At 31.2% G+C, this 13,938-nt stretch overlaps 1 protein-coding gene, 1 long non-coding RNA gene and 1 pseudogene across 5 annotated transcripts; 1 reads left to right on the plus strand and 2 right to left on the minus strand.

Annotated features, from left to right (window-relative positions):
- The first annotated feature begins 2,542 nt into the window (after positions 1-2,542).
- LOC18594816 ((S)-8-oxocitronellyl enol synthase CYC2 pseudogene) lies at positions 2,543-3,834 on the plus strand (annotated as a pseudogene). The gene has a single exon (XR_016027317.1). The product of XR_016027317.1 is annotated as a (S)-8-oxocitronellyl enol synthase CYC2 pseudogene (transcript).
- Positions 3,835-5,125: 1,291 nt separating this feature from the next.
- On the minus strand, positions 5,126-6,317 carry LOC18594817 (uncharacterized). The gene is made up of 2 exons (XR_001928693.2): positions 5,810-6,317; positions 5,126-5,397 (listed from the first exon to the last, which is right to left on the minus strand). It is a non-coding gene; the product is annotated as an uncharacterized LOC18594817 (long non-coding RNA).
- Positions 6,318-9,553: 3,236 nt separating this feature from the next.
- Positions 9,554-13,207, minus strand: LOC18594818 (uncharacterized). 3 transcript variants are annotated; one of them, XM_018124553.2, is made up of 4 exons: positions 12,801-13,181; positions 10,139-10,192; positions 9,820-10,024; positions 9,554-9,708 (listed from the first exon to the last, which is right to left on the minus strand). In XM_018124553.2, the coding sequence occupies exons 1-4, from the start codon at positions 12,843-12,845 to the stop codon at positions 9,704-9,706; spliced, it is 309 nt and encodes a 102-aa protein (XP_017980042.1). In that variant the 5' UTR covers positions 12,846-13,181; the 3' UTR covers positions 9,554-9,703. The 3 variants fall into 3 exon arrangements, 2 of the variants coding, with proteins under 2 accessions (XP_017980042.1, XP_007022524.2); XM_007022462.3 differs by having other exon boundaries at positions 9,820-10,030; positions 12,801-13,007; XR_001928686.2 differs by lacking the exons at positions 9,554-9,708; positions 9,820-10,024; positions 10,139-10,192 and adding an exon at positions 12,542-12,703 and having other exon boundaries at positions 12,801-13,207.
- Between the last annotated feature and the right edge of the window lie 731 nt (positions 13,208-13,938).

Raw genomic sequence — 13,938 nt, forward strand, 5'->3', positions numbered from 1 at the left:
TTGCCTACAAGTTGTCCGTAAGCTACATCATCTCCGATACATGGCCTTTCATCATTCCGATTTTTGTTGCCATCTATGCCCAGAGCATCAAGTCAATTTGTAATTTCTTTAAAAAGTTGTTTCAAACGCTAGAATTTGAGATCCATTCATTGCTTCAAAGCCCTTAATGCCACCACTTGATCTTGCACTGTAGATTTGCACTGCAGATCGCAAGGTCTCAACTCCCTGATCTTCACCATGAGAACAGTCGCCTACCATAATTAGGTCACTTGCCATTAGATTGGGTGAGTTTTTCTTGCTCTGATTCCAATTGACGTAGTGAGTTAGCATGAAAAAAAAAACCTAGCACTTGACTGAGCCTTTAAGGTTAATTACGAAGTTTCAAATGTTGAAACTTAAACTCAAGTTTAAAAGAAGAACTCAAAAATGTTATTGGATTATTCAAAAAACTAAGCATAAAAGTCTTATTTATAGCATTATAGGCTCAAATCCTAATAAAACTCTACTTTTAATTATCTAGTACAACTAAAGTAGTTAATAAAAGATTTAAATAAAATAAATATTCTATTTATAATTAGAATATGACTATCTTAAAGTCCTAGTACAAGTAATTAAATAAAAGAGAAATTTCATTATACCTATAATTCCTATATAGACTCTTAACTAACATAAAAAATATTAAAATTATGAACATGTCCATTATAACTTTTGAGCTTTTCGTTTTGACTTTGACGTTTAGTCTGCTTTAAAAAATTATCTACTAGGCGTTCTATGCCAATTCCCCTCTTTATAAATCACCCATTATCTATTATATTTAAAAAAAATCGTTTTAAATATATAACAAAACAAAATTAACTTTTTTATTGTAAATAAAGTAACTCGTGATTAATGAAAGTTATTTATTAAATGTCTGTAAAAAAATTTATAAAAATAAATTTATTAAACAATTTTAATTTAATTTTAAAAATTATTATTTTTTATAAAAAATTCATAATAATTTTTAAATTAAAAAAAAACCGAGGCCAAACATAGCCTTTATGTTCAATGTTTTCTTCTTGTTTTTGTTTTTTACTTTACATTGAGAATGCGTTCATGGGCTGCATTGAATAGGTTTTTGGAGAGTGTGAAATGGGTTTGTGTTACAAGGTATAGCTGTTGTTTGTTGATTTGTGAAGATGGTTGGCAGGTCAGAGGGGAAGAGTACAACTTTTGCAATCAGAATTTATCCTTACGGGCATTTGTGGATTGCGTCTCAGGGATTACAGTTGGCATGTCTCAGGGATTGTGTCACAAGCTTTCAGTAGTTGCTTGGATTTCCACCGGCCTTCAAGCGAGTGACTTGTGCTCAAATCCAAAGTTGTGTGCAAGAAGAAACTTGTGCAAACATATAAAACAGCAAAACGGACTAGGAAATCTGAAATTCCATATAGAGAAACAGAGAAATTTGACTAGAGAATGTTGTTTCTCTTACTTGTTTAAAGCTCGAGAAAGTCGAAGAAACAAAGGAAATCTTGTTCCTGCATTGCTTGGAACTCTGACTCAAACATGAGAAGGAAAAGGAGTTTCGAGCAGAGCTGGCAGAAGAAATGAACCACATGGAACAGCACAAACAATTAAAATCGCCCAAATCGGAGAAGTGAATAATCTGGGAGCAGAGTGAGCAGATATTGAGACTTGTGTTCACACGCAAAGTTTTCTTCCAGCAATGAACTCTACCGCAAGACCATTCACCTCCCTGATTGGGCAAATTTTCGACTATTCCATGATGTTCATTTCTATTACCAGCTCTATCTGCTAAGTGAGCTTCATGAACAAGAAAAAAAAGAAAGTAAAGCCGTGTTAGTAAGACGTTTTTTGTTCGAGAAAGTACTATAAGTCGTTTTTACAAATCACCCCTCATTCATTATATTTTCAAAAAATCGTTTTAAATAGATAAAAAAATAAAATTAATTTTTTTTGTTATAAATAAAAAAATTCATAATTAATAAAAAATTATTTATTAAATATTTATAAAAGAATTTATAAAAATAAATATTTATCAAATAGTTTTAATTTAATTTTAACAATATTAATTTTTATAAAAAATTTATAATAATTTTTAAATTAAAAAAAAAAAACCGAAGCCAAACATAGTCTTTATGTTCAATGTTTTCTTCTTGTTTTTATTTTTTTTCTTTCCATTCAGAATGCGTTCATTTGCTGCATTGAATGGGTTTTTGGAGAGTGTGAAATGGGTTTGTGTTACAAGGTATAGCTCTTTTTTGTTGATTTCTGAAGATGGTTGGCAGTTCGAAGGGGAAGAGTACAACTTTTGCAATCAGAATTTATCCTTACAGGCATTTGTTGATTGCGTCATTATATTTAAACATATCATATAATTTCTTAGGTGCGTTATCCTTTCCCATGTGCTACAGTGCTAATGATATTTGTTTTTGTGGTCCAAGATCGGTATGGGTTCGACAAAGGCTTAGAAGAGGATAAGATTTACGTGTCTTGTCAAAAGACCGATTGATTTTGTCTTCCCTTATCTATAAGATAAAGCACTCATTTTCTGTCGAATCCAGCACACAAAAGCACTCATTTTCTTTGTTCTTTTCCACTCATTCCACCCATCCTTCAACTTTTCAGCTATACCTAGCAAAGCTAATCTCTACCTACAGTGCCATCTTGCTTCTATCCAGCTCATCTGAACATCTATAATGGCGAAGATTCCCAACCCTTCCGTAGCCCTGGTCGTCGGTGTCACAGGTATGGCAGGTTTGAGCTTGTCAGAGGCTCTGAAAAAGCCAACAGCGCTTGGCGGTCCATGGAAAGTATACGGCACAGCCAGAAGATCTAAGCCAAGCTGGTTTCCTTCCACGTTTGTTGACCACTACATCTCATTTGACGCCTCAAACCTCGACGACACAATCAAAAACCTCTCGCCAATCTCCAATGAAGTAACGCACGTCTTCTGGGTCGCAATCCAAGTTCGTGAAAATGAAGAAGCAAACGTCTCTATCAATTCAGCTATGCTAAAAAACGTTCTTGATGTTCTCAAATCAGGTACATCTCCCCGGCTCTGTCGTGTTACCTTGCAAACAGGAACCAAGCAGTACATGGGTCCAATCTTTGATACTTCACTTGGAATCCAGCTTCTCCCTCACGACCCACCATTCCAAGAGGACATGCCAAGGCTACCTTACCCCAATTTCTATTATGCTCTGGAAGATCTTTTGGCTTCGTATACACCATCTTTCTCATATTCTGTCCATCGTTCATCTATAATAATCGGTGCTTCTTCGAGGAGTGTTTACAATTCATTGCTTTGTTTGGCAGTTTATGCCAATATTTGTAAGAACCAAGGCTTGCCATTTCGATTCCCTGGCAATCGATACACATGGGAGCATTTCTGCGATGCGTCCGATGCAAGAGTGCTTGCAGAGCAACACATCTGGGCAGCAGTCTCGGAGAAGGCTAAGAATCAAGCCTTCAATTGCACTAATGGCGATGTTTTTACATGGAAAAGCTTCTGGAAGGAGTTGTCCAAGGTTTTCAATGTACAGTTTGTCCAGTTTGATGGAAAGGAAAAGTTTGATGTGGTTGAGATAATGAAGAAGAATGCTTCAGTTTGGGATCAGATTGTGGAAGACAATGGGCTCTTTAGGACCAAAATAGAGGATATGATCACTTCCTTTGATGCACTCAAGACAGTATTAAATTTTGAGTTTCAACATGTTTCTAGCATGACAAAGAGTCGAGATTTTGGTTTCTTTGGATATGCTGATACTCTTAGGAGCATTGAAATGTGGGTCAGAAGATTACAAGAAATGAAAATTATACCTTAATATCGAATTCCCAACAGCTCAACGTCCACAAATACATGGAGATATAAACTACGCTTCTTAGTTTCTTTGGTAATTCCGTTTTTTTCCCTTTGTAGAAAGAGAAAGATTTCTTTCAATTATAAGATGTCATATTTTTTCAAAATTAGTAAATTAAGAATTGTTTTAAGTATCAATCATATACCACCATATGAATTTGACAACATTATTTATGTTACTCATATAATTAATTGTAAAATTATTAATTTCATTAACTAGTTTAATATAAGTACATATGATTTGGTCAATTAAATCTAAATGAATCATCTTTATCTCTAAATAAATTAAACTCAAATTTGACCAATCAAGATTTATGTATGAGTCATCCAATTGAAATGTGGGTCAGAAGATTACAAGAAATGAAAATTATACCTTAATATCGAATTCCCAACAGCTCAACGTCCACAAATACATGGAGATATAAACTACGCTTCTTAGTTTCTTTGGTAATTCCATTTTTTTCCCTTTGTAGAAAGAGAAAGATTTTGTTCAATTATAAGATGTCATATTTTTTCAAAATTAGTAAATTAAGAATTGTTTTAAGTATCAATCATATACCACCATATGAATTTGACAACATTATTTATGTTACTCATATAATTAATTGTAAAATTATTAATTTCATTAACTAGTTTAATATAAATACATATGATTTGGTCAATTAAATCTAAATGAATCATCTTTATCTCTAAATAAATTAAACTCAAATTTGACCAATCAAGATTTATGTATGAGTCATCCAATTTATCTTTAAAAAAATTAAGATAATTTAAGAATTAAATCCAAATTTCTAGATTTCAATCGTGCTCAAAGAAAAGAATGAAATTCAAAAATTAATGATTAAAATTGAATAATGCAACAAAAATAAACATAGAAAACAGAAACTTTTATAAGATCACTTGTTTTGGTATTTGATCGGATTTACTTTATACATACAAGCAAATTATCAGTTATCTTTAATAATGATTTCAATAAATCACAAATCATGACCCCTTTTTTTGATTACATACCAAAGTCCCATTGTCGCAAATTAAAACTGTCTATGTATTCAGCCTCTAACAGATGATAGATTGAAGCCTTTCTTTAAAATAAGAATTATTTAATTATTTAAAATATTTAATTTTAAGCTTTTGAAGTTACTAAACCATCCTTGATTGCTTTTTTTTTTTATTTGAGTTTCGAGATGCTGTTTTTTTTCTCCTTTTCTGGTACACTATTTTCCAGGCAGTTCAAAACATCTCGAAAGTATTAGCTTTGTTGAGTTGTTTTGTAAATATACGATATCTTTAGGCAAGTTTAATGCAGTAATACATATGAATGACCTATTGAGTCAAATATTCAAAGCAAAAGAAAAGACTTGAAATGAGAAGAGTGGCATTTCCAGACCTAGTTGGCTTCCCGAGCTTTATCATGATGACTCGCTCCAACTTGACTCGTCATCTTTAGATAAACATTCGACCTAACATAAATTTCTCCACATCTACGGCACCTTCCATCGTGGCCGTCGGACTCTCATCACAAATCTGTTCCCCTCCTATACCCGATATGAAATTCATATTACATCATTGAAAAAACTGAAATTTAAACAATAAAATAACCGTACGATTATGTGTTCAATCACATATATTATTTTGGGATAGATTATTTACTTTCAATATTAATGCATTAAAATTGACTTATAGTCAAAAGTTAAGGATGTAAGGTCATTTATCTTATTTTTTAATGCAAAAGAAATTAAAAATTCATAAAAGATAAATTTGAAATGTAAAAGAAATAAAAATATTAAGTGTTCAAATAAGAAAAATATAATTGGAGACATTCAAAGGAGAAAAACAAATAAAAAATGGCACAGAATGAGTAAGTTATGGAAAAAGTTGCAAAAGGCAAGACAACAGATCTAAGTCAAAGTAGGACTTCTTTTGCCATCTCTAATGAAAGATTGATACCAAATCTTAAGTCGAAGAAACAAGGGATATTTTGTCCCTGCATTGCTTTGAACTCTGATTCAAACATGAGAAGGAAAAGGAGTTTCGAGCAGAGCTGGCAGAAGAAATGAACCACATGGAACAGCACAAACAATTAAAATCGCCCAAATCAGAGAAGTGAATAATCTGGGAGCAGAGTGAGCAGATATTGAGACTTGTGTTCACACGCAAAGTTTTCTTCCAGCAATGAACTCGACCGCAAGACCATTCACCTCCCTGATTGGGCAACTTTTAGACTGTTCCATGATGTTCATTTCTATTACCAGCTCTACCTGCTAAGTCATGTTCATGAACAAGAGAACAAGGCAAGCGAAGACCTTTCAGTCGGACGCTTTTCAAAGAGATTGTTGAACAAACGACAACTGGGACTCTCGCTCGTATCGAGCGCTTTTCCGTTCGATACTCACAAGGGTCGACCGACCAAGCAGAAAGTTCCGCATAGTACGTAATTTTGCTCATTTCAAGTGGAGTTGTGGGCCAAACTTCATTGGGCACAAGGGGGTTGCTTTTTTTCTTTTTAATAGCAAGATAGTACTTTTAGTTTGGTAAATGTCACATCATTCTTTATTGAAGAATTAAATAGTAATGAATTTGATCTTTACTGTTTAACCCAATACATGTGAATTTGGACAAACAATTTTAGGCTCCAGCTTAATTAGATTGTTAAATAATATATATTTTTACTTAATTTCAGTTTTAGGGATAAATGTAAAATATAAATATTGTATAAAAACAATATTTTACTAATAATTAAATAGATAAATTGGGTCAAGCTTGGACTCGGTTCTTAAAAGGAAAAGGCCGGTCCATTACACCTTTATGTCTGCCTCGACATGGAGATTAGGGAAACCACTTTAATTTATAATGGTTTTGATATTGCTTTCAAAAATTATAACATTGATAAAATGTAATTTTGGTATCAAAACGTAAAAATAATTATTAAAAATTACTATAGAATATAGAAAAAGTAAGAGTTGTAAATTAAAAAAAAAGGAAAAATAGACGTAATTGTGAAATGATCCAAAAAAAGAAAAATGGATATTCTATTTGGTTGGAATGTAAGAAATATTTATACTAACTTTGTCTTCCTTTTATCCATCTTTCTTTTCTTGGATTTCTCAAAACTCTAATATCCTTATTTTTATATATATTTAAAGTTATTTTTCATGATTTTTTTTAACTTTTGGACATTAAAAACCAATAAGCATCAATTTCATAAAAAGATTAAAAAATTTTAATATAAAATGCATTGAAAGCAAAATGTTTTTCTTAATCCTAAAAGTCAAAGATTGACAAGTAAAATGAGAGTTAAAACTTATTTTTAGTTTCAAAATGAATTTGGGTTTGTAAAATTATTATAGATTTGAGTTCAAATTATTTTTTGTTTAGAATAATATCTTGAGTTCAAATTGGTTTTGGATCATTTTGAGTTTTAGATGTTCATTTCTCAAATTATTAGAATGCCAAATGAGTTTAAGTGACACTAACTAATTAGTAAGTTTACAAGTAATAATTAATAAGAATGTTTTTTTAATTTGATGAATTATATATTGGAAGGAAACACGATTTCAAATCTAAACTAGATAAAGGATTAGCTAATGATAAAAGTGTCACATCCCAATTTTGGGGTCATGACCGAAGCAAGGGTCTAATGGGAAAAAGTCACTAGACCCAAACAAGCCTTAAAATAACTGACAAAATTCAAATAACGGAATTTAAACCATAAGACGCATCTCCATGTATGCATGCATGTATGTATATATTTAGAGTTCAAATGCACTACCTTATGCTCAATATTCAAAACAAAAGTACATTTAAAAAGAGACAGGGTAATATGTCATCTCGTGACCAAATAATAAAGTATGAATACTTATAATTACAAGGTATAAAACAAAGTTTGATAATCCTATTAGTTAAACAAATAGAGACAATGATAGCAGAGTACAACTCAATAAAAAGAGTGACATCTATGTTGGTTCTTAAAAAAGGTGTTAGACGAGAGTGAATAGCATTTTTAAAAATATTTAGAAGGCAACACTTTGAGTTTAAGAACTTTTGAATGATTTGAGATGGAAAGCTTGAAAACTTGTTGAGGTTAGAGAACACTAAGTAAAAAGAGGGTTAATAGGAGTGGACAAAATATAATATTTATGGTATTTGGATCCCTTTGATCTACATCCACTACTTTAATATTTCCAATCAATGATTTTTAACCTAATTTCACTAATTAGTAGAATTAACAACTTTCACTAAAATTTTAAAAGGTGAGCTTTTAATCGAAACTCCAAACCTTTATAACAATCCTTAAACTTTCCTAAGCTTAGTCTACCCCTTAGAGTGACTTACACACTCTAAGTAACCGAGGAATTGTTGGTATGAAAAGAAGTGCGGAAAGGTGTGAATAGTATTTAAAAATATTTTTAAAAGAATTCATTGGAAGATGAAAACTGCTTGAAAGATTTAAGATGGATAGCTTAAACCTTGTTGAAGTTAGTGAGCACTAAGTAAAGAAAGGTTAAAAAAAGTACATAAAATTCAATATCTATAGTGATTCAATCTACTTGACCAACATCAACTATCTAGTAGATTATGGGAGGACTAAGTACATCAGAATTCAATATCATTCTATTAGGGAGGTAGTTAAAAATGGTGAGATATCTGTTATTCATTGCGGTATAGTTGAGCAACTAGCAAACATTTTCACCAAAGGGCTTGATAAAGACATGTTTGAAAATTTGAGAGCTAAAGTGGGAGTCTGCAATTCAAGCTTCTACAAGGTGTGTTGAAGATGGAAGCTTGTTGCAGTCACAGCATGTAACATCTTGCACGTGTAGTTTGTTGGAGTCATGGCGTGTAACATCTTGTAGTCATGGCGTGAAACTTCCAGCAGTCGTGGCGTGGAACTTGTTGGAGTCTTGGCATGTAGCTTGTTGAAGTTATGGCGTGTAGTTTGCAACTTCCGTAACCAACGTGCTGCTGTTTACTTTTTTATTATTTTGTTTTCTTTTATTCTTCTCATTTTTCTATTATTTTGACTGTCAGTGCATTGGGATTGAAAATTTTCAAATGTAAAAAGAACCTCTAGTTTGTTATTTCCTTGGAGACTTTGAGTTAGAGTCTATTTTTCATTTTTATTTTGTCAAGACGAAGGCCGTTGCACTACATGACAACGTTTTCTTCTTTGTAAAAGCCTTTATATAAGACTTCTTTTAAGTGTTACTAAAAAAATAGTCTTCTTCCCCAATTTAGTTTTCCTCTTTGTATTGCCTTGAATTTCATTGAGCAGCTCCGTATTCATCAGAAAAATATTATTCAAAAACTAACAGAACACCGATATCTTGGACCTCTCAAATAGCAGAAAACAGATGCTCATCCATCAAAAGAAGTTGAATATCGAGCAAACGCAGCTTTTATTTCTGAACTCACTTGGATACAGTTCCTAATGTGAGAATTTCATATCAAATCCAAGATTACTCCAGTTGTGCGGTGATAATATGAGTGCTGTATTTGAATTTATAATACTTCTCACTTGTATAACTTGTAATATAAGTACATGATAATAGAGAATGGCAGCCTTCCTTTTCCCATAAACGTTCTGTTTTATAATTTGCTATATGGTGCTAAGCCGATGTGGTAGAATAATTTAATAGTGATATAATTAAAGTTTGATAAAAATATGAAATTGAAAATTGGCGGATTATAACATAAAATAACAGTACTACTACTGAAAATAACATAAAAATTTGTTAAAAGATGATATACAAAGCAAGAAATAGGCTAAAGCAAAGGATTAAAATACGCATAAGGATGGATCCAATGGACGACTATTGCGCAAACCCCAGCAATGTAATTCAGTTAATCTGCAAATAAAATGACAAATTAAAATTAAAATAATAAGATGGAAACTCTTTTCAAGGTATGAGTTAGATGAATAGAAAACAATTGGGAGAGTGGGAACGGCCATCAATTACCATCCAACAGATCAAGGACAGCATCGATGCAAAGCTGGATCCGAGCAATGTTCATTGCTGCTAGACGATTGCCTTTCTTGATTTCTGAATTTTTTCGCTCAAGCTTTCTCAGCCTTGTCTTCGCTTTCTGTTCGGCCCCTTCCATGTGGTTCAGTTCTGCCCTCGTCTCGGCTAACACTGCTTCGAACCATTTTGTTTCCTTTTCCTTTTCCTTTCCATTGTTAAATGGTTTAAAATTAGTACAATAATCGGAACCCAAACCAGATCAAATCAAGATTTGTTAGACAAAGAGAAAGCAAATCAAGCAATGCAGCGGTACCTGAACCTTCCTTTTCCAGGACCAATGATGCTTCTTTTTGGGAACTTTCGATTTCTGCAAACAAAAACAACACTCTTATTGCTAATAAAAAACAAAAAAAAAATTATTAATTGATGCATGATCTTTTTATTTAAAAAATAATGTTCGAATTTTTTTCTCCAAATTCAAAAAAAAAAATAAATAAAAAAAACAAATAATTAATTCATTAACTTGACCTTAATTGTTTACTTACAATTAGAGGTGTCTATGAATTGAGCTTAACTCAAACTAATCTTTTTTAAAGTCAAGTTGGAGTCTTTTACTCATTTACATATGATTTTATTATTTAAATATTTCTTAAAAATATTTTATATTATATAAAACTAAACTAATTTATAACGTTATACACAAAAATGTTACTGTGTGTCTAGCTGTTGTTAGTGTAGCTTTTGTAGTGGGCAACTTGTTATGCTAAATCTCGATCCTTTTACTTTTGGTGAATGATTGATTTTTTTCTTTTTATTTAAGGAAGCCTTTACCAGGCTTTTGAATTATTCGATGAAATGTAGTTCTCTCGACCTCATAAACCTCACCTATCATTTTAAGATTCAGATCAAAATATTAAAATTGGAGTCTCAAGTATTTATGTTATATGCAATTGACTTCATTTCAGTCTAATCATGATTGATGATACTTAATCCGTTGCTCTTTAAACCTTATTTAATGTCTAAAATATAAAGGACAATGCTTGCTTTTAGAAGTGTCTAAAATTCAAGCTATCAATCTAGGCCTGCAAGTCCAACTCGTCTCGGCTAGACCTTGAATCTAGATTTTTTTTATTTAATGATAAATAATATAGTTTTATTTAAATATAATGTTAAAAATAATTTAAATATATTAATATAAAATAATAGTTAAATGAATGAGTAAACAATGAGACCTTAGAAGTCCAACTTAAAATGATCCATGAATACCTCCACTTGCTTCTATTGTAGTACAGTTAATTATTGATCTGATTTTCCATTGAAAAAGAAGATTGATATGTAAAATAATAGAGGTGTCTATTCGTTTGTGACCCACTCAAGCCCGCAAACCTACCCACTACTGCGTTGGGTTAATTTGGATTTGTTTTTTGGTTTAGTGGGCTATGTAGGACCCGTAAAACTCTTGACTAGTACAGTAAGGGGATGGTCGAACCATACCCGGCATATTGGATACCACTTTTATTACGTTTAGGATACATTTTTTTCCAAAAGATCTTAGCATAGTTACCATATGGTATAATGCCTAAAATTTTATTCAGTAAAAATTAGAAAAATTAAAATTAATTTTTATTTTTCTATTGTATTTAATTAAATTTTTATATTTTAATTTTTATTAAAAATTTCTTATAATTAACGATTATCTGAATGTCATTAAATAAAATGTGATGCTATTGTTAAGAGTAAAAAAATTACGTGATTATGTCATCATGTCACATCAAGATACTATACATTATCTACTATAATATGTTAATATATCATATTAGCATTACTTAATATAAATATGACAATTAACTTTTAAGTGTAAGAATATATTTGATTCAAAAAAAAAAATAGTTTAAAGGTTCGTTTTAGGTATTATGCCTTACCAAAGTGTATTTTTACAAATAATATGTAATTATACATTTAAATAATAAATATTTTAAAAATATATACAAATATAATATTCGACTGGACAATTATGAAGATTTATCTCTTTCTTGAGATAAAAGTTCAACCTATTAGTAAAATTTAAGTGATTTTCATTTAATTTAATTTTTTTTGAAATGAGTCAAAACCCATTTAACTAGGTCAATACTGGTTTAATACCAAATTTTTTTTTTAAAAAAAAAACTTAAAGGTTGTACTACGTTTACATGATCTAACGTAAGAACCGAGCTTGTTTCACGATTGAAGTAACCGATTCAATCAATCTAACCAATTATCTTAATAGTCGTGATGTCTTTTCCCTTCTTTTTTAATTCCAAAAGGACAAAAGCAACAAAGGTAATGATTACCATCAATTGTTTAAGTTCAATTGGCAACATTCTTGAATTTACTCGTTTATTTTCGAGATAAGCTCAAGCTCAGCTGACCAATGGAATTTTGTTCGAGTGCTTTGATATTTGACTTGAGCATAAATAAGTCGTTGATACCAATTATATTTATAATACAAAATCTTTTTATTCCATAAATAGATTGCAATCAAGTTGAGCTCATAGTGAAATATCTTTCGAGCTAATTGTAGTATCAGAAAAAATAAAATTCGATCAAGTGCAAGCTCATCGAATTTCAAGTCAACTCGAACTTTCCACTATGTTCATCAGATTCAACTTGATTACTTCTCTATTTGGAATCATTCATGATGGAGATGGCAATGGGATGTGGTCTAACAGATCATATCTGATCAAGGTACTTGGATTTTCACAGTTCAACTCGAACCAATCTGCATCCGATCAAGATGGATCTGGATGGAATTGGGCAGATGTGTGTTTATTTTGCCATCCTACTCATGACTTGGGTCCCTTCTAACAGTAAGTCTCGACGCTACTCTTCAAACACCTCTCTAATATAACAACAGAAATAGTAAATGAAGATGCATGGCAAAAAAACAGATGAAAAAGTATAAAGAAGTACGGCAAATGAAGTTTCTTAATCTATACCAGATGCTTTCGTAGCGTTGATGGCAGGCCTTTTCCTTTCGCCATTTTTTTTTGTTTATTTTCACAGTCGAAGAAGCGTAGCAATCTTCCCTTCCTCGTCTGACTATACAACTCTACTGGGGTAAACCGTACTCTTTACATATCGGGGTCCTGACAAAGAGGCTATTTCCACGAAACTTCAATAAAGGCCGTCGCAAGTGTCGCGCGGTTACGTTCGATAAAATTGACAGAGTCGGGCGTTCGAGACGATTCACTCCTTCCACTGTCGGTGGCTTGGCGCACCAATAAAAATCTTAATAATTAATAATTAATAAAAATGAAAAAATAAATAAATTTAACGACATAATTTCTTAAAGTGAAAAAATATGACCTTTTCTCTTTGTTGCAATTTCTTCCGATTTTCCTTTTTTTTCTTGCATGTGTATATGTATAATTGAGTTTAGAAATTCCAGGAAAATCTTTCCAACTCAATCATTACTATTTTCTGTAATTTTAAAAAATAAATGAAAATGGAAAAAAGGGAAAAAATTATGTTAATGTTAAATAGGGAAAAAGAGAAATTATATGTTCAGATGCATTATTATTTTGATTTTCTAGTATTAATTTTTTTATTTTAACATTTCTGAACCTTTTAACTCCATTTTTTTTTTAAAAAGCTTAATTTGATTTTTTGCACTTCTAGTTTTTGTTGATCCTGAATAATTTTTTCAGAACAAATCAATATAAGTTTAAATTTTTCTAACCCCTCAAATCAATTTAAGTAATGTCTGAATTTGAATTTTTTTTGAGCTTAAGTGTTATTAGTTCATTAATGATTGTTAATTAAAATTTGAAGGAACAGTAAGAAGTCTTGTAAGTCAAAGTATCAAAAATAATATCCAGATCAGTGAAAATTGAAAGCACCAAAAATCAATTTAAGTTTAAATTTTTCTCCTTTTTTTGGAGAAAAAAGGGGTTAAAAAAGTTCAAAAATCTTAAAATAAGAAAAGAAATTTTAATAGCATAAAATAAAATAATAATGCATCTGAATATATGACTTCTCTTTTTTATATTTTAAGCATTAAAATGTTGTTTTGTTTAGGCAATTTGGCCTACCTATTGGGCCTAGGCTGGTCTGAACTCTTGGACTGTGACATTC

The sequence above is a fragment of the Theobroma cacao genome, chromosome 7, assembly GCF_053813885.1.
Source record: "Theobroma cacao isolate CCN51 chromosome 7, ASM5381388v1, whole genome shotgun sequence".
Lineage (NCBI taxonomy): Eukaryota > Viridiplantae > Streptophyta > Magnoliopsida > Malvales > Malvaceae > Theobroma > Theobroma cacao.